At 44.3% G+C, this 25,191-nt stretch overlaps 1 protein-coding gene across 3 annotated transcripts in view; it reads left to right on the top strand.

The window, feature by feature from the left end:
* MAST4 (microtubule associated serine/threonine kinase family member 4) overlaps positions 1–25,191 on the top strand; it is a 550,772-nt gene that overhangs the window by 326,610 nt on the left and 198,971 nt on the right. For all 3 annotated transcript variants that reach the window (XM_044276133.1, XM_044276132.1, XM_044276135.1), the window contains one exon: positions 2,082–2,113. In XM_044276133.1, the coding sequence (XP_044132068.1) occupies positions 2,082–2,113 (32 nt within the window). The remainder of the gene's footprint in view (positions 1–2,081; positions 2,114–25,191) is intronic.

Below are 25,191 nucleotides of genomic sequence, written 5' to 3'. Positions count from 1 at the left end.
GGATCCTACACAGACATAAGGTAGAAGGGAAAGATCTGCACCTGTTCTGTGTTTTGGACCCCCACTTGGTTTTGGCTCAAAATCACTGAGGGAAATCACTGACCAAACACTGTGTGAATAAGGCCTAAGGGCTCTTTCACACTTGCGTTCTTTTGTTCCGGCATAGAGTTCCGTCGTCGGGGCTCTATGCCGGAAGAATCCTGATCAGGATTATCCCCATGCATTCTGAATGGAGAGAAATCCATTCAGGATGCATCAGGATGTCTTCAGTTCCGGACCGGAACGTTTGCAGCATGCTGTGCTTTTTGCTCCGGCCAAAAATCCTGAACACTTGCCACAAGGCCGGATCCGGAATTAATGCCCATTGAAAGACATTAATCCGGATCTGGCCTTAAGCTAAACGTCGTTTCGGCGCATTACCGGATCCGACGTTTAGCTTTTTCTGAATGGTTACCATGGCTGCCAGGACGCTAAAGTCCTGGCAGCCATAGTAAAGTGTAGTGGGGAGCGGGGGAGCAGTATACTTACCGTCCGTGCGGCTCCCGGGGCGCTCCAGAGTGACGTCAGGGCGCCCCACGTGCATGGATGACGTGATCGCATGGACACGTCATCCCTGCGCATGGGGCGCTCTGACGTCATTCTGGAGCGCCCCGGGAGCCGCACGGACGGTAAGTATACCGCTCCCCGCTCCCCACTACTACTATGGCAACCAGGACTTTAATAGCGTCCTGGCTGCCATAGTAACACTGAACGCATTTTGAAGACGGATCCGTCTTCAAATGCTTTCAGTTCACTTGCGTTTTTCTGGATCCGGCGTGTAATTCCGGCAAATGGAGTACACAACGGGTCTGGACAACGCAAATGTGAAAACGTGATAAAATACTAAAAGCGCTGCTGCACTGGTCCGCACGTCTGTTGAGTGTTTATTGGCAGTGATGGTCAGTTCGCAGTGTTCGCCAACGAACACATGCGGGCTGCCATCTTGATTCACCCGTCCGGCGATGCACATGTAAGCCCTTGCCTGTGCCGGGAGCCGGTCTGAAATCAAATGCGGTCACCGGGAGCAGGCAGTTCGAGAACAGCCTGATGAAGGCCCCCGGCGGCTGTTCTTGGAACTGCCTGCTCCTGGTGACCGCATTTTATTTGAGAACGGCTCCTGGTGCATGAACAGGTAAGGGCTTACATGTGCATCGCCGGACGGGTGAGTCAAGATGGCAGCCCGCATGTGTTCATTGGCGAATCATCACCGTTTGCTGGCTGCTGCGGTGATGTAGCCATATACAGCACAATGGCTAAAGCCAAGCACTGTGCTTAGTGGAATATGGCCCCAGAAAAGTGCCGTATACAGTTACATCAACACTGCAACCTTTAAACATGGACCGGAAGTATGGACTGGGGCGTCAGAACTGGAAATATCCAAATGTAAGAAAATAATAAACGATTGGATACTCACAACTTAAAGGGTTTGTACAGGAGTTTTATACTGATGACCTATCCTTAAGTTAGGTCATCAATATCAGATCGGCAGAGGTCCGACACCCGGTATCCCCGCTTATCGGCTGTTTGAAAAAGAGGCGGCGCTCCAGGCGAGTTCTGCTTCCCCTTTATTACACTATATATGGTCAAATACTTTGTAATTACACCATGCCACCGATGCAAGGGAGATGATGAGTAGTGTAAGGAAGGGGAAGCAGCGCTCGCATGGAGCACCGCCCCCACTTCAAAAAGCTGATCGGTGGGGGCGTTGGACCCCCGCTGATTAGACATTGATGACATATGCTGAGATTAGGTCATCATTATAAAACCAATGCACAACCCCTTTAAGCTTGGTGTGACAACCAGTATGCCCTGTGATCAGTTATCTCACACAATGTACTGTATAATGTCAAATATATTGTTTTTCTAATAAGGTGGCGGCAGATTAAAATGTAGATTTCTCCACCCCACATTGTAAATCACTAGAGACCGAAGTAGACATTGTGCGGTTGAAATGTTGTAGGGGATATATCTATTTAATTAGCTTTATACAGATGTTGGTGTCTTTCCCGTTTTAACAGAATATGTACTTTGTTCTCTTTCAGAAAGAACTGAGCCTACCAAGACGGGGAAGCTTGTGAGTAAATGAGTTGTATCTGTTATAATGTCTCCGGTGAAGACTGACATTGAATTCATATTGATGTTTTATTCATGGAGCTGATATTGGCGGCTGAGTTACAAAACACACACTGTATGCAAAGTCAATATTGCAGCTCCTGTTGATTAGTATTTGCCTTGCGTGTTTTATGGGGACTAGAACCCACATATAGCAGAGATATGATAAGCCCCTCTCGTTTGGATTGCAATTTTTGCTTTCGTTGATTGACTTCCGTCCTCTGATTCTCCTCTGAGAATGTATATTTAACATTTGGATCTGTAGGTCCCATAACAAAGCTGAGCACAAGCAATAGATGAGACCTGTACTGAATATTTTATGGTACTGTAATAATGTATACGTTCATGCACGTCTACGGCAGGGGTTTGCAACACATCGATCTAGATTGTCAGATCGATCACCAACGGGTGGTGGTATTTCAACCACTGCTGTAGAATAAAGTTTATTCTCCAGTACTGGATGATCATTGTCCAGCTTGCCAGGGAGCCTGGTGTGCGCACTTGGGCCGATGCTTTGGTTCAATAAGTGTTGTGTACCGCCGCATTACATTTTTATAACGAGGAAAGCTTCGTTAATAAGCACATTTCATTTTTTTGGCTCAGCAGGCTTCCACCACCCCATGGTTTTGTCTTAACATAGTAGCGAGTAGATCGGAAGATTCACCAAAGTTACCAGTAGATCTCCGCCTCTCTAGGGTTGTCTACCTCTGGTCCATACCTCAATCATTTCATTTGGTCTGTGCCAGGAGAGCAGTCATAAAAGCTTGCACCAAATTTGTAAAACAAGTGTGTTTTTTTGTGCCCTTCTTTATGTAGTTTTTTTGAGCCAAGGCTAAAAGTGGGTCAAGCAGGAATGGAACCAATCAATTGTTCCTTTTTCTTCTCCTTCTTTTAAAATTTCAGAAGGCCGAACGGGTATTCGGCTGACAGCTATTGGAAGTGCATGGCCACATCTAGCCTGGAATGGCAAATGCAGTTTCTGACAGTGTTTGACATTTTGAAGCCAAAGCAGGCATGGATCCAAAAAGAAGTACAAATTCTTCATCTCCCTCCCCTCTTATAGTCGGCCAAATCTGCAGGTTCTGACAGGTTAATAAGCTGCTGCAAGACACCTCTGTTGGCGGCTTACCTCCCATGAAAACAAATGATCATGCCCTACGCGTCTTTATCCTGATATCTGCCAGTGAAGGAATGCCAGTGTCAATCACTTTCACCGCGATTAACTGTGGAATACCACTCTGCAGCGTAAATAACAATACGTTGCAGATTTTCTAAAGCCGAATGTCTCCCTTCATTTCAGTGGGGGATGTAAGAGAAACCTGCATCCAAATTCACAAAGAAAGTTGCATCCTACTCCACACCATCGTAAAAATATGCACCTGCTGATTTTTCGGCCATGCGTGAAGGCTCCCTAATAGATATGACCGACTTTACTGCCTGCCAGCCAGGCTATGCCTGATCAGACCTGCTGCACATAGGCAGATAGTTACTGATGCAACATTCTTTGACATACTCAGCTTAAGGGAGCATGCACATGAAGTCAGTACTTTGCAGTTACTCGTTCAAAAGTCCTGGAAGTTTTGTCCAATTTTTACAGAGAAAAGTGGATTTTCACAATTTTCTTGAAACTTTTTAGATTTAATTTTTTTTCCCTGTTTTTCATTGTAGCTTCTCTAGCCTAGGTCTGATTAAAAAAATATATGATAAAATAAGAATTGTGTAGTAAAAAAAAAAAAACAACATATTGAGATGGGTATTTCTGCTATTTCTACTGTCTGCTTTGTATTTTACAGGGCCCCCCTAGGAATAACTAAATGCCCCCTGCGCAGACTGTCCTCATTTGTGTTATATTTTGTGTGAGTTACTCTTATGTTGTGGCCGCAGCGTTGTTTGCCTTCAGAATGGTTATCATGGTATTGGTAATAAATGTGCGGATTGTGCGCCTGATATACATATAAATCTGTGTCTGTCATTCTTTTTTTATTATGCAGATATAATAGCTGATATGAAATGTATTATACACGCTTGCGTATTAAGGATACTGTTACATTGCACTGGTAATTGGTCAATGTGTTTGTGTTCTTTTTACCATCCATGGTTTTATATATTGAGAAATACAACTGCTGTCATCTTAAAGTCACATTGTGAAGATCATTTTATGACGGGCGCCTGGTGGTACGTGTAGGATATAGCCTGCCGTACTGTCATAGCAAGAGATATGAGCTGCGTCTGAAATGATACCAGTGACAAATAGTAGCCTTAATAATATTTGTTCACGGCGGTGATAAGCCAAAAGATTGATAACATAATTTTTCTTTTCATAGCTGACAAAAGATGATTTATTCCTGGACTGCAGCCATTGTTTCATTTCTAAGTAGTTATGACGTAAGGAATTCTGGAATTCTGCTGGTTTTACTGGAATATTCTGGAAGAATTACCAGTGCATGGCATGATATCATTTTATTTGGAGATTGGGGTACAAGTCTTAGGGTACTTTCACACTTGCCGCAGAGGATTCCGACAGGCAGTTCCGTCACCAAAACTGCCTGCCGGATCCGGAAATCCAGACGCAAACGGATGGCATTTGTCAGACTGATCCGTATGCAGATCCATCTGACAAATGCATTGAAATACCAGATCCGTATCTCTCCGGTATTTATAATTTTTTTTTGCATTTTTGCATGCGCAGACCGGAAATCCAAATCTGTTTTGCAGGAACACTTGGGGCCGGATTTGGCATTAATGCATTTCAATGGAAATTAATGCCGGATCCGACATTCCGGAAAGTGTTTTAGCCAGAGAGAAAACTGCAGCATGCTGCGGTATTTTCTCCGGCCAAAAAACGTAAGAGGGACTGAACGGATTGCTCTCCATTCAGAATGCATTAGGATAAAACTGATCAGTTTTTCTTCAGGTATTGAGTCCCTGTGACAGAACTCTATGCCGGAAAAGAAAAATGCTAGTGTCAAAGTACCCTTAAGCAAATATACTAAGTCATGACAAAGAGAGATCATAAAATTAGTAGTATAGTTTGGAGCTTAAATCGACTCTCCAAACTTCCCCTTCCGATGGCTTATTTGCCACATTGTACATATGACCGTTGCTGGATGTTCAACTGCTTATTATGTGTTCTTGCATAGCAAGACCACATACTATTATCTCACAAGTATATTATTATTATTCTTCTTATTCTTATTATAGCCAAATTTGCCACCCTAACTCCTCCCACAGTTTTTACACTACATAGACAAAAATTTACCAAAACATGCAGATTGTACCCGATCGGATTGCTATTACTTTGTGGAGCGATCCCACCCCCGGGGCCCCCGTGGCGGGCCCCGGAAGCCCCCTTTTTTCCCATAGACTTTGACAGGGTAAATTTTCATCTCGCTCCCACTCGCACAGATTTTAAACTAAAGTCACCAAACTTGGGTCACTTAGTCATGGAGTCAACCCGAAAACTTTGGGCACATTTCGGGGACCCCAAAAAGTGGGCGGGGCCACACAGAACCAATCAAAATCTCCCCATTGACTTTAATGAGACCTTCAAATTGCTACTTCTCCCACATTTTTAGGAGTACAAATTCCAAACTTTGCAGACTTGGTCGGCACCCACCCAAGTACCTTGCTTTTGCTTTGTTACCCGATCCCACCCTCCGGGCCCCTGGGACAGGGCCCCCAAAATCCACGTTTTTCCCATTGACTTTGACAGGGACAATTTTCAAATCTCTCCCAGTCGCACAGATTTTAAACTAAAGTCACCAAACTTGGGTCACTTAGTCATGGGGTCAACCTGAAAATTTCTGTCACATTTTGGGGGACATTAAAAAGTGGGCGGAGCTACAAACCACCAATCAGATTTTCCCTATTGACTTCAATGAGAAACTTTTAAATTGCTGTCATTCTCACAGTATTTAAGCCAGAATACCCAAACTAGGCACCGTAGGTCATTGGGTGACTGGGGTAAAAAAATTTAAAAAGTGGGCGGGGTCTACAACGGCCAATCAAATTTCAGCCATTTGTTTAAATGGGAAAAATTCAAACTGCCGCTGCTCTTAGACTGTTAATGGCAGGGTTCCCGAAACTTGGAACAGTTGGTCACTGGAGGACTGTGCCAATGTATATCTCATTTTGGGGATGCTAAAAAGTGGGCGGAGCCACAAACAACCAATCAGATTTTCCCTATTGACTTCAATAAGAAACCTTTAAACAGCTGTCATTCTCACAGCACCCAAACTCGGCAGGGTGGGTCAGTGTGAGACAAAGGTCAAAATTTATAAAAGTGGGCGGAGTCTACACTGCACCCAGTTACTCCACCCACTCCAGTTGTAAGCTACTGGTGGAGGCAAGAACACATCACACAATTTCCCCAGAAATTGTACCTTTTCTAGTTCTATATAATCTTACTATCCTGCACGAACTGTGTTTATACACAACAAATGTAAGGAAGCGGGATAGCGGCTTTCCATGACCCTTGGGCCAGTTCTTCACTAGCTGTAGGTGTATGGAGCATCATTGTGTTACTTGCTACATTTCAAGTGAATTCTGTCCCGTCTCAAGCATCTGTGTTCAGTGGCGTACACACAATCCATGGGGCCCCGGTGCAAAACTGAATCATGGGGCCCCCCTCCCCGTCGCCGCCCCCCCCAACCTCCCTCCACCAGCAGCAGAGTTAGGCTACTTTCACACCTGTGTTAGGTGCGGATCCGTCTGGCATCTGCACAGACGGATCCGCACCTATAATGCAAACGCTTGCATCTGTTCTGAACGGATCCGTTTGCATTACCACGAGAAAATAAAAAAAAGATAATGCAAACGGATCCGTTTTGACTTACACTAAAAGTCAATGGGAGGAAGATCCGTTTTCAATTGCACCATATTGTGTCAGTGAAAACGGATCCGTCCCCATTGACTTACATTGTAAGTCAGGATGGATCCGTTTGGCTCTGCATCGCCAGGCGCACACCAAAACGAATCTGCACAGACGGATCCGCACCTATAATGCAAATGCTTGTATCCATTCAGAACGGATCCGTTTGGCTGCAAGCAGCGTTTTGGTGTGCGCCTCCAGAACCGAATGGAGGCTGAACGGAGGCAAACTGATGCATTCTGAATGGATCCTTATCCATTCAGAATGCATTGGGGGTTGAACTGATCTGTTTTGGGCCTCTTATGAGAACCCTGAAACGGATCTCACAAGCGGACCCAGAAAGCATTTGCATTATAGGTGCGGATCCGTCTGTGTAGATACCAGACGGATCCGCACCTAACGCAGGTGTGAAAGTAGCCTAAGTAACTCTGCTATATTTCTGTAGCCTGCAACCTCTGACTGCCCAGTTGGGCTGAAACTACTACACCCAACATGTTTTGGCAGTAATAGTAAATGGATATTGGTGCAATTCTGAGCTATTAGTCTATATAATACATATGTATTATATAGTAGCCCAGAATTGCACCAATATCCATTTACTATTACTGCCGAAACATGTTGGGTGTAGTAGTTTCAGCCCAACTGGGCAGTCAGAGGTTGCAGGCTACAGAAATGTAACAGAGCTAGTTATAAAACCAGCCCCTGCCGACCCTACTCTGCGTCTACTCTGAACTCACTCACTCATAAATGTGGTGAGCAATTAGGAAGACCTTTTTTTTTTCTTTTTACAAATCTAATGTTATCTTATCTTAACTTCCAGACCGGCGCCAGCTTCTTCGCGCTCTCCAGAAAGCGCCTTCTCCCTGCTGCATCTCTGCGTCATGTCTGGTGCGGCCGCCCAACCGGAAATGACGAGGCACGCCGCACCAGCACGGGGAGGAGAATCAGGGGGTGGAGACTCAAGGAGGGTAGGGCTGGCCTGGCACTGACTGCAGCTCAGAAACGCAACACTGGGCGGCGGGCCCCGGGTTAAACAGGCAGGCACAGCACTACTGCGGGGCGGGGCCAGGGGTCCACAGGCGGCCGGGCCCCCTGGAGTGCCGGGCCCGGTCGCAACTGCGACCCCTGCGACCCCTGTATGTACGCCCCTGTCTGTGTTCAGTCTCTTACTGCCAATAAATAGTCCATACACTTAAAGTGTTTTTCCAAGTCATCAGTGTCTAATTGACGTGGGTCCGGAACCTGGAACCCACTCCAATCAGTTGGCACTTGCAGTACCTCCAGCTTTGCTTAGGCAATGTGACGTCACGTTCATTGGTCACATGGCCTAGGCACAGCTCAGCCCCATTGAAGTGAATAGGGCTGAGCTGGGAGACCAAGTAAAGCCCCCATACAGTGTACAGCACTGTGCTTGGTTTGCTGATCAGTGGGGGTCCCAGGTGTTGGACCCTCACCAATCAGATACTGATGACCTATTGGAGGATAGGTCATCAGTAAAAAAAACTCCTGAAAAACCCCTTTAACCACAAGCGGTAAACTAACTGATGCTCAGCATGTCATTCTACAGCAATATGTAAGCATTCATTACTAATCATTAGAAAAAGTTTGGTATCGTGTTGGCCAAATTATTACTAATCATTGTAACACATCCATTGTCTCTATACTGTAGCCTGTTAAATATCAAGTCCAATAAAAGGCACCAAGCTAGAGAAACTAGAAACATACATAGTGCTTTTGTGGAGACATCAGGGAAATGACAGCGTACAAGCCACAAAGAAAGTCTCTTCCTTTTACCTAGATCAGTTGTGTTTCCTGTCCCTTGAGGGATCTGTAGGGGCTTCCTTCAAGCCTTAGAGCTCATTCAACTAGAGCTGTTTCAACTTCTTAGGCTCAGGGGGTACCAGCTTCCTTGGAGCAGATTTGTAGAGATGTAACGTGGGCCAACCCATCTACCTTTTTTAAACCTTACAAGTAGGGCATACTTGTAAATGAGGACTTGGCCTTTGGTCACCAAGTTCTTTCTGTGGCTAGATCCATCATTTGACTTCTCTATAAATCCTCCTGTCAGTGCTGGTGTGTAGGTGTCAAAGAAAGCTGAAAATTATGATATTTTCTTATTCATATCTCTAGTATCTCTGCCACTAAACTGATCTAGGTAAGAGGAGGAGGCTTTTTATGTGTGGCTTCTATGCTGTTTCCTGTCCCATGAGAGGTGGGTAAACCCTTCTGTCATCACACTCCACTGAACTCATTTTTTTTTTTTTGTGTCTCCTTAAAATCCTTATGCTGCGATTTCTCAATATATAGTGCTATTACTCTGTTTGGTTCAGTAGTTATATAAAAAAACTGACTTTTATAATATGCAAATTACCTGTCTAGCAGCAGGTAGGGCGGCTACCTGCAGCTAGCAGCCGCATCCTCTATTCATAATGACGCCCCCTCCTCATGTTGATTGACAGGGCCAGCGGACGCGCTCGTTCTCTGACTGGCCCTGTCTGCGTTTTAAATCTTGCGCCGGTCTTTAGCTGGCGCAGGCGCACTCAGTGGAGGACGCTCGCTCGGTCGCTCCATCCTCAGTGCACAATGCCATCACATGTACACCCGGCGCAGGCGCACTGAGGATGGAGCGGCCAAGCGAGCGTCCTCCACTGAGTGCGCCTGCGCCAACTGAAGACCAGCGCGAGATTTAAAATGCAGACAGGGCCAGTCAGAGAACAAGCGCCTATACTTGCCCGATTCCACCCTACTACCTTTCTTGTGAATGGGCACAACGTTTGCTAATTTCCAATCTTCTGGGATGTCTCCTGTTGCCAGTGATTGGTTAAATAAATCTGTTAATGGTTTTGCTAGTTCACCGCTGAGCTCTTTTAATAGCTTTGGGTGTATCCCATCAGGCCCCTGTGACTTATTTGTATTAATTTTAGACAGCTGACTTAGAACCTCTTCCTCTGTAAAGACACATGCATCAAAAGATTCATTAGTCTTCTTTCCTAACTGAGGTCCTTTTCCTTCATTTTCCTTTGTGAAAACTGAACAGAAGTATTCATTGAGGCAGTCAGCTAGTTCTTTATCTTCTTCCATATACCTTCCTTCTTTAGTTTTTAATTTGTTAATTCCTTGCTTTAGTTTCCTTTTTTCATTTATGTATCTGAAGAATGCTTTATCGCCTTTTTTCACTGACTGAGCTAATTTCTCTTCTGCCTGTGCTTTAGAAGCTCTTATAACTTGTTTGGCCTCTCTCTGCCTAATCTTATAAATTTGCCTGTCATCCTCGTTTTTTTGTTTTTTATAGTTTTAAAGGTTATAAAATATTAGGTTATAAAATGTATTAGTTTTAAAGGTCATAAAATAATCTAGATCCCCATTCGTTCTTGTTTAGGTGAATGATTAATATTTTAGCTATGAATGGTTGTGCAGCCTTTTTAAATTCATGAACTGGTTTCCTGCTCACCGTGAACTGCTTCCTATCTTAAATTCATCATAAGATTGGGCTCCTTGTTCTCAAATAAAATGTACTCCAATTTATTACATTTTAATGATTTTTTTCTTTACAGAATTAGCTGCTAATTGTTAATGAATAATGTCAGTCAACAAATCCTCAGTGGATTAGGATGTGTAAAATCAAGGTACATGCAAATTAAGTGCTTTACACTATCAAAAATACAAATATATTCATGTAATACCCTTGTAGCCTTATAACCAGGTTCTAGTAATGTGAGTGTGTTTATAATATTAGGCTGAATAGTAGTATATTAGTAGCATTATATTTCTTGAATGGGTTTTGAATTTGTCATTTAAGGCCTAGCTAGGGCATCTAATTGGTGGGGGTCCGACACCTCCACCTATCTGCCGTTTTCAGCAGTTAACAGAAATCTAACTGGATGGTATCAGAAGCAGAAGGCTCCTTATACTGTGTAGTTGCCCTGGCAGCTCAGCTCCCATTTAAGTGAATTACATTTACAAATTTCTACATTTTTGCCACTGTTTTTTCTGGGTGATCATATTAGAAAGAGAGTGATTTCTTGAGATACGTAGACTTATAGATGCTTTTTGGCAGAAGACCATAAAGTTTAGGAACCTGTCAAAAGTAAGAAAAAAATCTGTTCAATTGATCTTTCTATGAAGTTTTAAATGCAAGGCATTTTTTTTATTAAATTTACTAAGACTGTAGATCTCTGGACAAAATTGTAAGGTATTAGATATTTCTTGTGGGGAGAGAAAAGCCTAAATGGGTAATAAAAAGTCTTTACAATGAAATATCAAATGTATTTTAGTGTCACAGCATGAGCTAAAGACAGCAGTCATTCAATAGTATATCAAATCTATTGGATTGTACGTATAAAACCGGCAAAATTGCACAAAAAGGCAACCAGAAAGTACGAAGAGCAGCATGTTCATTTTTATGGCTTTATAGGATTTGTGACCTTAAAATTGGGTTCACGATACAAATATTGAGTTACAATATCCCCATAAACCAAACACTAAAAATGTAATGATGTATAAAGAGGCAACTGCCCCATAATATAGTTGCCTGGGGAGGTATAATGGTGTATGTGTACTATGGATAAAATGATTTATGAAAAACACATCACATACAACATGATTGTTGTCACTCATTCTGTGTGATCTGTCTTAATTTTTCAAATCTGTCTCTTTGAAAGAGCTTGGAGTGATGAGTGATATTATTACTCTTCTATAGAGAGGAGCGATATAAAAGGTAGTCATCAAGATAAAAACTGTTCTTTACTGAGCAAATAAGGCAGTTCTGTACAAATCTGCACAATAGCAAATACTGAGGACCGTGTCTATTAGAGCTTCCAGCCTACATAAGAACCTGGGAATAGCTACAATGGGCTGAATTTGCAGTACACCATGTGAATGTATATTGGTTTATGCAGCATCATTAACCCCTCAGATGGTGCGGTCAATTGCAACCATGGCACTTATGTTCATCCTGGGAGCCCTTCTCTTCTGTTGACCCAATAGCTCCCCTGTGCTGAGAGCGATGGAGCTGTTTGGTGGCTATGGCAGCCTAGGTCCTTGTGAAGGCCTATAGGCTGCAGTGTTAAGTCATTGCATTCCATTTTAGAAGCGATCAGGTGGTTGCATGTTTAAATTCCCTAGGGGAACTACAAATAAATGTAAAAAAAAAGTGAGAAGTTTTCAAAAACATAAAAAATTAAGATATGAAAATTCAAATCGCTCATATTTTCCCATATTACTAATAAACAATAAAAACAATTATCATTAGAATCGCTGTGTTCCAAAATGCCTGAACTGTTAAATTATAAAATTATTATTCCTGTATGGCGAACGATGTAGCACAAAAAATAAAATAAAATAAAAATAAATAAATAAAAAATGGCTGATTTGCTGTTTGTTAAATGCTTCATCTCACCCCCTCCCCAAATTTTTTTTTAATGAAAAGTGGTTAAAAAGTTGTAACATACCCCAAACTAGTATCATCTACAGATTGCCTGCAAAAATTAGCCCTCACACAGCTCCATAGCCATAAATAGACATTTTATTTAAAATGTTAAAGTATTGAAACATGAGGAAAAACTATAAAAAATGTGGTATTGCTGTAATCGAACTAAACAGATCAGTTTTGCCACATAGGGAACGTCATAAAAACGAAACCCATAAAACAATAGCAAAATGTTTGTGGTTTTTTTAATTGCACCGCAATTATGCATTTGTTACTTACATGTCGATATTGCTGTTTGCAGTGCAAAAGGTGAAATCCGTGTCGGAATTACACAGCATAAGGGCTCATGCACACCACTGTATTGTAGCCCACATAGAGTGGGTCCGCAATATACGTTTTTGCACCGCATCATGAATGCGGACCCATTCACTTTAATGGGTACACAATGCGGAAGGTCCGGTGTGAAACGGAGGCACAGAATCCCAGGGAAGCACTATGGAGTGCTTCCGTGGGGTTTCTCTCTGTGCTTCCGCGCTGCAAAAAAGTAGTGCATGCCCTACTTTTTTGTGGCGCTTACGGATCACAGACCCATTAAAGTTGAATGGGTCTGTATCCATTGTAAGGGATCGCTCTCTCAAGGGGGGGTCACAATCACAGACCACCTCCTGACAACGGGGTTCAAGTCCAAAAGGTGCTTTATTTTGTCACCATCACACCCATGAACATCGAAAATAAACACCTGCCCGTCTGGGCTCTACCTAATACATGTGTTGTCTCTACCTCACCTATAGAGCGCCGTTCACACACGGGATTAGATCTGGCTTCCTCAGCCATATACGGTACAGCAGCCTCCAGGCTGCGACCACACCAGCCCCCCTGAGGGGAGATGGTCCAGAAGTCCTCCCGACTCTAACCGAGCGACCCTCATTCCGTAGGCGTCGCTGGGCCCCCCAAACTTTAGGCTTTACAAAGCCTCGTGGCACCTCAGCCTTCCTGGCTGAGACCACACAGAGCCTCTCAGGCTTCATCAGCCTTTCTCCCTCTAAGGGCTCATGCACACAACCATTGTTGTTTTGCGGTCCATTTTTCACTGATCAGTTGTTCCGTATCTGAGGTAATTTTTTTCTGATTTAAGTCCTCTTCCGTTCCGTTTTTGCACAAAACATAACCGTATGGTTTACGTATTTGATCTTTTTTTTGCGGATCATATACAGAAACAGTAACTTATTCATCTCCAAACACATGAGCAATATGGGCTGGGCATAGCATTTACAATATGGATCCGCAAAATACAAATGAAATCCGGACTTGAATGGGGCCACGGACCGTGGCTTGTGGACAATAATAGGACACGCACTACTTTTTTGCGGAATGGCCATGCGAACAAATGGAAACGGAATGCACACGGAGTAACTTCTGTATTTTCTACAGCCCCATTGAAGTGAATGGTTCCGCATACAGTCCGGAAAAAAAAAGGAATGGAAGCGGAAAGAAAATATGTTCGTGTGCGTGAGCCCTAAGTCATACACAGAGGCTTGTTTTATCAGGCCTCACATGCGATCACCTCCAGCAAAAGACAATACATGTAGTGGTAGGGTGTGGACTGGCAGATCTCACTACCAAACCTATCCCCCAGTCCATATGAAATCCAGCCCAGAACAACATGTAGACAAAACTGTCTCAGCAAACTACACTTTGCTGAAACCCCTGTAGCTTTCTGGATTTCAGTTATCTCACCCAGCTGAGGTATCTGGGTGGGATATACACGCATCCCAGCACTTACACTTTGTACATCACCATACCATCTGCGCAATCCCTATGGATGTTGCCCGCATTGGGGACCACATTGCAGTCCCCCCCATTGCATGGAGCGGCTGGGGAACGGCCATGTGCATGAGCCCTAAATTGAACTGCTGCAGATTTAAAATGTGTTTATTAATTTTACTCACTTATATAGCGCTGACATATTTGGCAGCACTTTCCAGACATTAGCATCTCGCTTTTCCCAATGAAGGTTCCTATCAGTATGTCTTTTGAGTGTAGGAGGAAACCGAAGTACAGGGGGAAAACATGGGGAGAACATACAAACTCCATGCAGATGTTGTCCTTGGCCAGATTTGAACCAAGCCTCATATAATTGCCTACATGTAGCTACATTCTCACGACAGTGAAGAAAAAAACTGCCATTAAAAAGGATGAAACTGTCAGATTTTCACAACCATTTTTTCACGGATGTGTTTAATTGCAGACAATAAAAACAGCTCTTTGACGTGAATGGGTGCTGTTGGGCCATGAAAATAGACAAAATAGGACATGTCCTATTGTTTTGACATCCAGTATTCACAGTCCCTTAATAAAAAATAAAAAAAAGGACTTGTAAATACGCCCACACACTGTCATTGTTCAGAAAAGGGTTACCCTGTGGACTTTTCAAGCAGTGTTTGAATGAGAATTGCTGTGCTGGTACTCATTACAAATACTGTGATTTTACTGCATGAATTCCACGACAACAGATCTCAGTCTCGTGTGAACATAACCTAAAGATATCCCCTCACCTGGACAACTCCTTTCCATATGATTATACAGGTACATTGCAAAAAATGCACAATATTACATGTGCTGACTACATAGTATTAGTAAAACTAAGAAATATTACTCACCTGATAAATCCCCGCCACTCTAGCTACTGGTCTATATTTTCCAGCAGCAGTGACGTGATGTGCATCCACATGACCGCTGCAGCCAATCACTGGCTTCAGCTGTCTTGCATGGTACATGGTAGTATCACCTCTGAGGGCAGTTATTGGTTGCAGTAGGACATAACTGTTGCAGGAAAATTAATTGACAGAAACTACCAAAGTGACGGTGAATTTAACAGGTTGCTGACCTAGGACGAGAATGCTTGTCCTAACTGGCCGGTACTTAATGCCTCAGGACGAGCATTCTCATCCTAGGGTTAACTGGCTGCCCCACACGTGCTGCCGCGATCAGCAGCAGGGGCCCGGCTGATACTAACAGCTGGGCCCCTGCTGTATCTGCCAGCATTGTTGAAAACATAGATGCCAGCGCATTAACCCCCTGTATGCCGCGGTCACGCTGACCGCGGCATACGGGAGGTTTGCGGCAGCTTGTACATCCCCATCGGGTCCCCATACTGCGGTGATGGGGACCCGATGATTGCTATGGCAGCCACAATGCCTTGCACAGGCATTGGGACTGCCAGCTACAGAAGTCCAAGAGATCCAGCCCCAGGGCTGGGTCTCCTAGGAAACTGTCAGCGTCTTACAGTGTAAGGCACGGACAGTTCAATACAGCACAATACAGATGTATTGTGCTGTATTGAAACGGGGATCTGACCCTGAAATGTTGAAATCCCATAGTGGGACAAAAATAAAAAATAATAAAAGTGAAATAAAAGTGTTTTTAGCTATAAAAAAATGTAAAAACACACATATTAGGTATTGCCGCATCCGTAACAACCTGCTCTATAAAAATAACCCATGATCCACCCCGTTCGATCAACACTGTAAAAAATAAAAATTGTGCTAAAAAAGACTTTTGTTTGTCAACTTTTATCACAAAAAGTGTAATACCAAGCGATCAAAAGTCATATGTACCCAAAAATAATACCAATTAAACAGTCATCTCATCCAGCAAAAAATGAGTCCCTACATAAGACAATCGGTCAAAAAATAAAAAAATGATATGGCTTTCAGAAAATGAAGAAGCTCCAATAATCCGCAGCACTCACCAGTAGTTGATGTTAAATGGTGATTTATTCACTCAGACAGCAAGGTTATAGCGACGTTTCGACCATGGTTGGTCTTGATAAAGACCAACCATGGTCGAAATGTCGCTATAACCTTGCTGTCTGAGGTTTTCTATATTTCGGAAAATGGAGACATTAAAACATTATTTTATTGTTTCAAAAATGCTTTTATTGTTTAAAACCAAAATATATTTAAAAAAACAAACATATGAGGTATCGCCGCATCCGTAACAACCTACTGTATAAAAAATATCATATGCGTAAAAAAATTTAAAATTAAAACTGTGCCGAAAAATAAATTTATTTTTTCACCATACATCACAAAAAGTGTAATGCCAAACGATCAAAAAGTAGTATGTATCCCAAAATAGTACCAATCAAACCGTCATCTCATCCCGCAAAAAAAGAGACCCTAAGACAGTCGCCCAAAAAATAAAAAAGATTTTGCTTTCTGAAAATAGAGACATAAAAACATGATTGTTTTTCTTTCAAAAACTGTGCGCTCTGCCGTGTTTCCGTACAGCAGTTTACGACCACATATGGGGTGTTTCTATAAACTGCAAAATCAGGGTAATAAATATTGAGTTTTATTTGGCTGTTAACCCTTCAAGTGTTACAGGAAAAAATAAATTAAAACTGAGAATCTGCAAAAAAAGTGACATTTTAAAATGTAATCTGCTTTTCCTTTAATTCTTGTGGAACACCTAAAGGGTTAAAAAAAGTTTAGTAAAATAAGTTTTGAATAACGTGAGGGGTGTAGTTTCTACAATGGGGTCATACATGGGTGTTTTCCACTATGCAAGCCCCACAAAGTGACTTTAGAATTGAAGTGGTCATTAAAAAATGTGGGTTTTGGAAATTTTCTTAAAAATATAAAAATGTTCTTCTAAAATTCTAAGTCTTAAAAGATCCTTAAAAAAAATAAAAAATTATATTTACAAAATGATGCAACCATGAAGGTGGACATATGGGGAATGTAAGGTAATAATTATCTTATGATGCATTACTATTTGCAGAGAAATTCAAATTTTGAAAATTGCTAATTTTTCAAAATTTTCTGTAAATTTTGGAAAGGTGAATTGTATTGACTAAAGTTTTTCACTATCATGAAGTACAATGTGTCACGAGAAAACAGTCTCAGAATGGCTTGGATAAGTAAAAGCATTCCCAAGTTATCACTACATAAAGTGACACATGTCAAGTTTCCAAAAAACAGCCTGGTCTTTAAGGTGAAAAATGGCAAGGTCCTTAAGGTGTTAAAAGGCGAGTCATGGTTATTTATTTATTTTTATTCTGTATTTTATTGCATTTCCTTCCGTCAGCTTAATTTCTTTAAATTCCAGGCAACCCCTTTTAAAAGATCTTATTCCATGCTTGAAATGAACAATATTAACATTTAGAGTGAGACGAATTATGAGTTGATGGAAAACGTAAAGGTCTGATCTAATTATTGCAGCTTTGATAAAGAACTAATAATGTGTGGACTTCAACGCAAAGCCGGACAAGTGATGCATTGTGCCTTTTCCTTTTGCCCCTTTCTCCTATTTTACTGCTCATTCAGCCGAGATTAAGCCATTAACTCTGAATAGTTAGAGCGAGCCTGCCTTTACTTCAGCTGTCAAATATATTGATCTTGTATATTCAATTAAACTGCCTTCACTGCACATGAGCGGAGCGAACCGTATCTCATGTCCCTAGAACAAGCATGGCCTTCTATGTTGTGTTGCACAGGATGTAGCAGGGTTAGCTCACATGCTTTATGAGACATGTTATCTAAACTAAATGCGTTAAGCAATTGCTTTTCAATGGCTTTTGTTTCAAGATAACTCAATGAGTTAAGAAATTTGAGTTGAGAGTGTGTGTTATCCCTGCTACATCTGTACACTGTTTGTGAACTTTGAAGGGGTTCTGTACCTTTTGTTTACTGATGATCCTTTGGATAGATCATCAGCATCTGATCGGCGGGGGTCCCACGTGTCATAGTAGCGCTGTGGCCTTCTTGATGTTTCCCAAAGACCCTGTGATGTCTCCATTATTATCACTGGCCTGGGTGCGGCTCAGCCCCATTAAAGTGAATGGGGCTGAGCTACTGTGAGTGCCGCTGCCTTCTCAAACAGCTGATCGGCGGGGGTCCCCGGACCCCCAAACAGATGATGATCTATCCAAAGGATAGATCGGTAATCAAAAGGTGTAGAACCCCTTTAATACACAGAAACTTCTATAAATGGGTGATTGGTGATGGTCCCTCCGTACCTTAGGGACTAGCGTTCACATTGTCCTGCATTGAAGTCTACAGGAGTTATGGAAATGGACAAATTAAAGGGGTTGTCACTTCAGTAAGTGGCATTTATCATGTAGAGAAAGTTAATACAAGGTATTTACTAATGTATTGCGTTTGTCCATATTGCTTCCTTTGCTGGCTGGATTATTTTTCCCATTACATTATACACTGCTCGTTTCCATGGTTATGACCACCCTGTAATCCTTCAGTGGTGGTCATGCTTGCACGCTATAGAAAAAAGCACTAGCCTATGTGAGCTCCCATGGTCCCGACCACCAGAGAGGCCAGCACTTTTTTCTATAGTATGCAAGCATGAGGGTTGCAGGGTGGTCATAACCATGGAAACAAGCAGTGTATAATATGATGGAAAAATGAATCCAGCCAGCAGAGGAAGCAATATGGACAATCACAATACAATAGTAAGTAGCTTGTATTAACTTTCTCTACATGATAAATGCCACTTGCTGAAGTGAGACAACCCTTCCTTAGATTTGAATGGAGAGAGCCATGGATGTGTACGGCCACCTTTTTGTACATCTCTGCCTGCATGTGGGGGCTCGAGATCAGACTTATCATGAAGCCCTAAATTAAAGTATTAACAACAATGTCAAGTGCCAGTGCCTCTTGTACCTGACGAAGACTGTAATCCAGAGCTGAAACGCGACATATAGGATTCGGAATAAAGGACACTTGTGCTTCAATCATCATTTGCTTTTGCCCTTTCTCCCCTGAGCCAATTGGGTTATCATTTTGGTTGCTACTTTTGTACCCAAAAGGCAAACTCGGTCCCAGTCTGGAAGGATACTATTGGAAGACAACTCTTCTCAACCCATTGCTCGCTGTGACCCCGGGTTATTGGTCTTATGACCAATCAAGTTGTGCCCACCATAGTGATACCTGTGCCAGTACAGTCTCCAAATATTACTCCTAGAAAGTGCCCATCACTTCCACCCCCCCTCCCCCCCATCATTTCTTTTATCTTCCATGATTGTGGGTCCAGTTATCATAAAGTCATAAATGTCCAGGGTGGAATATATGTCCAGGGGGATCTGTTGATGACACTGTTATAGGGATCTGTGGGTGACACTGTTATGGGGGATCTATGGGTGACACTGTTATGGGGATCTCTGGATGGCTCTTATTGGGGTCTCTGGATGGCACTGTTATGGGGATCTGTGGATGACCCTATTATGGGGGGGGGATCTGTGGATGAAACTGTTATGGGGGGATCTGTGGATGACACATAGCATAAGATGCTATACAGTACAGAACAAAAGTTTGGACACACCTTCTCATTCAAAGAGTTTTCTTTATTTTCATGACTATGAAAATTGTAGATTCACACTGTAGGCATCAAAATTATGAATTAACACATGTGGAATTATATACATAACAAAAAAGTGTGAAACAGAAAATATGTCATATTCTAGGTTCTTCAAAGTAGCCACCTTTTGCTTTGATTACTGCTTTGCACACTCTTGGCATTCTCTTGATGAGCTTCAAGAGGTAGTCACCTGAAATGGTCTTCCAACAGTCTTGAAGGAGTTCCCAGAGATGCTTAGCACTTGTTGGCCCCTTTTGCCTTCACTCTGCGGTCCAGCTCACCCCAAACCATCTCGATTGGGTTCAGGTCCGGTGACTGTTGAGGCCAGGTCATCTGGCGCAGCACCCCATCACTCTCCTTCATGGTCAACTAGCCCTTACACAGCCTGGAGGTGTGTTTGGGGTCATTGTCCTGTTGAAAAATAAATGATGGTCCAACTAAACGCAAACCGGATGGAATAGCATGCCGCTGCAAGATGCTGTGGTAGCCATGCTGGTTCAGTATGCCTTCAATTTTGAATAAATCCCCAACAGTGTCACCAGCAAAGCACCCCCACACCATCACACCTCCTCCTCCATGCTTCACGGTGGGTACCAGGCATGTAGAGTCCATCCGTTCACCTTTTCTGCGTCGCACAAAGACACAGTGGTTGAACCAAAGATCTCAAATTTGGACTCATCAGACCAAAGCACAGATTTCCACTGGTCTAATGTCCATTCCTTGTGTTCTTTAGCCCAAACAAGTCGCTTCTGCTTGTTGCCTGTCCTTAGCAGTGGTTTCCTAGCAGATATTCTACCATGAAGGCCTGATTCACACAGTCTCCTCTTAACAGTTGTTCTAGAAATGTGTCTGCTGCTAGAACTCTGTGTGGCATTGACCTGGTGTCTAATCTGAGCTGCTGTTAACCTGCGATTTCTGAGACTGGTGACTCGGATGAACTTATCCTCCGCAGCAGAGGTGACTCTTGGTCTTCCTTTCCTGGGGTGGTCCGCATGTGAGTCAGTTTCTTTGTAGAGCTTGATGGTTTTTATGACTGCACTTGGGGACACTTTCAAAGTTTTCAAAATTTTTCGGACTGACTGACCTTCATTTCTTAAAGTAATGATGGCCACTCGTTTTTCTTTACTTAGCTGCTTTTTTCTTGCCATAATACAAATTCTAACAGTCTATTCAGTAGGACTATCAGCTGTGTATCCACCTGACTTCTCCACAACGCAACTGATGGTCCCAACCCCATTTATAAGGCAAGAAATCCCACTTATTAAACCTGACCGGGCACACCTGTGTAGTGAAAATCATTTCAGGTGACTACCTCTTGAAGCTCATCAAGAGAATGCCAAGAGTCTGCAAAGCAGTAATCAAAGCAAAAGGTGGCTACTTTGAAGAACCTAGAATATGACATATATTTTCAGTTGTTTCACCCTTTTTTTGTTATGTATACAATTCCACATGTGTTAATTCATAGTTTTGATGCCTTCAGTGTGAATCTACAATTTTCATAGTCATGAAACTTAATAAAACTCTTTGAATGAGAAGGTGTGTCCAAACTTTTGGTCTGTACTGTATAGAATCTTTTGCTATGTGTCATCCACAGATCCCCTCCATAACAGTATCCCTGTAGTGTGAATGACCCCCAATACAGGGGGTGGGGGTCGCATCTGGTTTTATAATGACAGCGGGGCCTGTGCAGTGACTGTATTCTACTACACGGGCCCCGCTCACTGTATATAATCGTATCTGTAATTGTAGGCATTGTTAATGTATACAAATTCTGGGTAATCAGCGCCTGTATTAGGGTACTTACAACCGCTCGGTAGCAGAGAGGAGGGAGGAGGCAGGCCGGGAGGACGGGCGCTGGCAGCGTGAGTCACTACGTCATGCGCCCACACCGCCTGCTTCATTTATAAAATGAGCGGCGCAGGGGCATGACGTAGTGACACACACTGCCAGCGCCCGTCCTCCCGGCCTGCCTCCTCCCTCCTCTCTGCTACCGAGCGCTTGTAAGTACCGTAATACAGGCACTGATTACCCAGAATTTGTATACATTAATAATGCCTACAATTACAGATACGATTATATACAGTGAGCGGGGTCCGTGTAGTAGAATACAGTCACTTTACGGGCCCTGCTGTCATTATAAAAGCAGACGCCGGCCCCCAGCCCCTCCTTCCTCTCAGCTAATAAAATCGCCGCGCGGCATCGCGGCACGGCGTATCATTAAAAATTCGTCAAAATGCAGCATTCGTCCCATAAGACGCACTGCTATTTTTCCGTCTTATAGGGCGGTAAATACGGTATATTCGTTGTTTTTAGGGGTGTTTTTAATTTCAGCTACAAGTATGTCAGACAGAGAAGTGCCAGGCCATGCACAGAGGAGTGGCAGAGGCATGAATGTTTCTGGTGCAAGCAGAGGTCGCAGCAGAGTAAGGGATTGTGGCAGCATTAGTCGCAGTGAGAGGCCTGAGCTCCGGTGGCATCTACCGGTCAAGTCTTGACCAGCAACCCAGCGGTTCTTGATTGGTTAACTCGGTCCTCCACGTCATCACAAGTGACATCAGACACCCCCAGCCAACAGTCGGTGGGTTCGTCAGACACAAGCCCTGTGCCCTCACCTTTCCTCAACCTGCCTCTTTCCTTTTCTGTTCCCTTACCGTGAAAAGTAGTATATGCTGTAGGCCCTGCTCCACTTTTCAGTGAGGAACAGCTACTAGAGGACAGTCAACAGCTACTGCCCAGCCAAGATCTGGAGGAGACATCCGGCGCTTCCTCTACTAGTCGGACAAGTAGTGATGAGGAGAGTGGCATGGGAGCTTGTGCTGGGAGTGGTCAGGCTCCTGACCCAGAGGCCATTGAGGAGGACATAAGTGATGTGCAGACACTAATCGATGATGATAAAGCCGATCGCACTTGGGAGCCAGGTGCCGAAGGGGCTTAATCATCATCAGGAGAAGAGGGTGGCAGCTTGCCCATGAGGCAGCGGCAGAGCCAGCAAGGTGGTAGCATGGCTGGGAGTCAGCAGGGTGCAGCAGTGGGAGGTTGGGAGCCAAACGTGCCCGGGGTAGAGCACCTTCTTCGCAGCAGCCTACCTGCCCGGTAAGTAGTGGTCCAGGGGTTCACTGAGGCAGCAGCGGTAGCAATGAGTCAGTGCAGACAATTGGGGGGGGGGGGGGAAATCACCTACTTGGCGGCGTGGCATTTTTGTTCCAAAGCGCCAGAGGAGGTGAACGTGGCCATATGTCGCATCTGTGGGCAGAAGGTGAAGCGTGGCCAGGGTGCCAATGTTGGCACTACGGCCCTGCGTCAACATATGCAGCGCCACCATACAGTGGCCTGGGAGAACCGTGGCCTGCCGCAGCAATCGATACATCACCCAGTGTCACACACACTGTTTCATCCAGTCAAGGCTCCACCACCTCAGCCGAAAGCAGCTGTCTGTCAATCCCATCTTCTGCTGGTCCAGATTCTCCTGCTCCTACTCCTCGTCAGTGCTTCTGTCAGCAATCGATCACCAAAGCGATTGCCAAGAGACAAAAGTATGAGTGCATGCATCAAACGGCGCAGAAGCTGAACGTGCTCCTGTCCAAGTTGCTGGTGGTGCAGTCCCTCCCTTTCCAAGTGGTGGACTCTGCACCTTTCAGAGAACTGATGGCTTGTGCCGAGTCGAGGTGGAGACTCCCAATCCATAATTTCTTTGCCAAAAAGGCAGTACCAGACCTGTGCACACATGTAGAACACACGGTGGGCCAGTCCTTGAGCCTGTCGGTGTCTACAAAAGTGTACAGCAGCGCCGACGTGTATAGCTGTAACTACAATCAGGGACAATACGGCCCACTGGGTGAATGTGGTTCCTGCACAGCCACACCAGCAACTTGGCCAGGTGATGCCACGTCCTGCAACAATGTCCGCCTCTGCCTCCATGTCCTCAGCCTCCACTGCAGGGACAAGTCACAGTGCCCCTCTAGCATACCACATGCGCAGTGCTCGGTGGTGTCACGCTCTTCTGCACCTGGCTTGCCTTGGCGAAAGGAGTCACAAATGGGAGCAACTGCTCCGTGTGATGCATCAAGAAATCGAATCCTGGCTTTCTCCCTGACAACTACAAATCAGAACTATGGTGACCGACAACGGGAAGAACATTGTGTCAGCGCTGCGTCAAGGAGGGCTGAGCCATGCGCCCTGAATGGCACACGTGTTCAATCTGGTTGTCCAGCGGTTCCTGAAGTCTTCCACCCATCTGCAAGACATCCTAAAAATGGCCAGGAAACTTTGCATTCACATCAGCCACTCGTATACCGCAAAGCACACCCTCAATTTGTTGCAGCGACAGAACGGCATCCCCCAACATAAGCTGATCTGCGACCTTTCCACCCGTTGGAATTCCACCCGCCATATGTTGGACTGACTATACGAACAGAGAAAGGCCAACGATTTCTTGATGGTGCAAGCGGATAGGAGTACTCCCCGGTGTAACTTCAATTTCAGCCACTGGCAGCTCATGCGTGACACCTGCCGTTTGCTCAGGCCCTTTGAGGACGCCATGTTATTTTTCAGTCGCCAGTTCTACGGGATGAACATAGTCATTCCACTGCTTCATGTCCTGTAACAGATGGTAACAATGGCTGGTCAGGGCACAGGAGACGTGGCGCCTTGATCTAACGGCCATATGAGCCCTGTGGGAGCTGATCTGGAAGAGGAGGGGGGAGGAGGACATTGGAGCACAGGCAATGTGTAGCCAAATGGGTGGTTTTTCTACTCAGCTGAGGGGACGGCAGGAACAGCCAGAGGAGCTACAGGGCGATGAGTAAGACGAGACAGAGGACTCGGACACGCATGGCAGTATGCAGTGGAGATGGAGACTGGGAGTCCCCCCGGGTCACTTGCACAAATGGCCCACTGCATGCTCACTTGCTTGCGTAGAGGGATGACTTCTGGCTCTCCACATTGTTGGACCCTAGCTACCGGTCCAGAATGGGGGCCTTTTTTACACCCACCAAGAAGGACAAACTAAACTACTACAGAGACATCCTATGTAGTCAGTTTGCCGCTGCCCATCAGCCCCATCGTCTATCCTCTCGCAGGTCTTACCAGGGGTGCCTTCTGCTCTTACGTTCCACTGCCATGGCTGCTAGGGACAGGTGGGGTGGCAGGAGCAGTACCAGCTCCATCAGCCTGAGTCTAGAGTCGCTGATGAGAAGCTTTATTCACCCGCATAGTGAAGAAACTACTCACCAGCAGCTAGACCTGAAGCAGGTGGTGGCATAGATGGACAGCACCCTGCCACCCCACATTGAAGATCCGCTGGACTTACTAGGTAGGAACACTGGATTTGTGGCCGCAACTAGCAGAGTTTGCCCTGGAAATGCTGTCC

Source organism: Bufo gargarizans, chromosome 1 (assembly GCF_014858855.1).
Source record: "Bufo gargarizans isolate SCDJY-AF-19 chromosome 1, ASM1485885v1, whole genome shotgun sequence".
Lineage (NCBI taxonomy): Eukaryota > Metazoa > Chordata > Amphibia > Anura > Bufonidae > Bufo > Bufo gargarizans.
The sequence above is the reverse complement of the archived record's forward strand: the minus strand, read 5'-3'. Positions and strand labels throughout refer to the sequence as shown.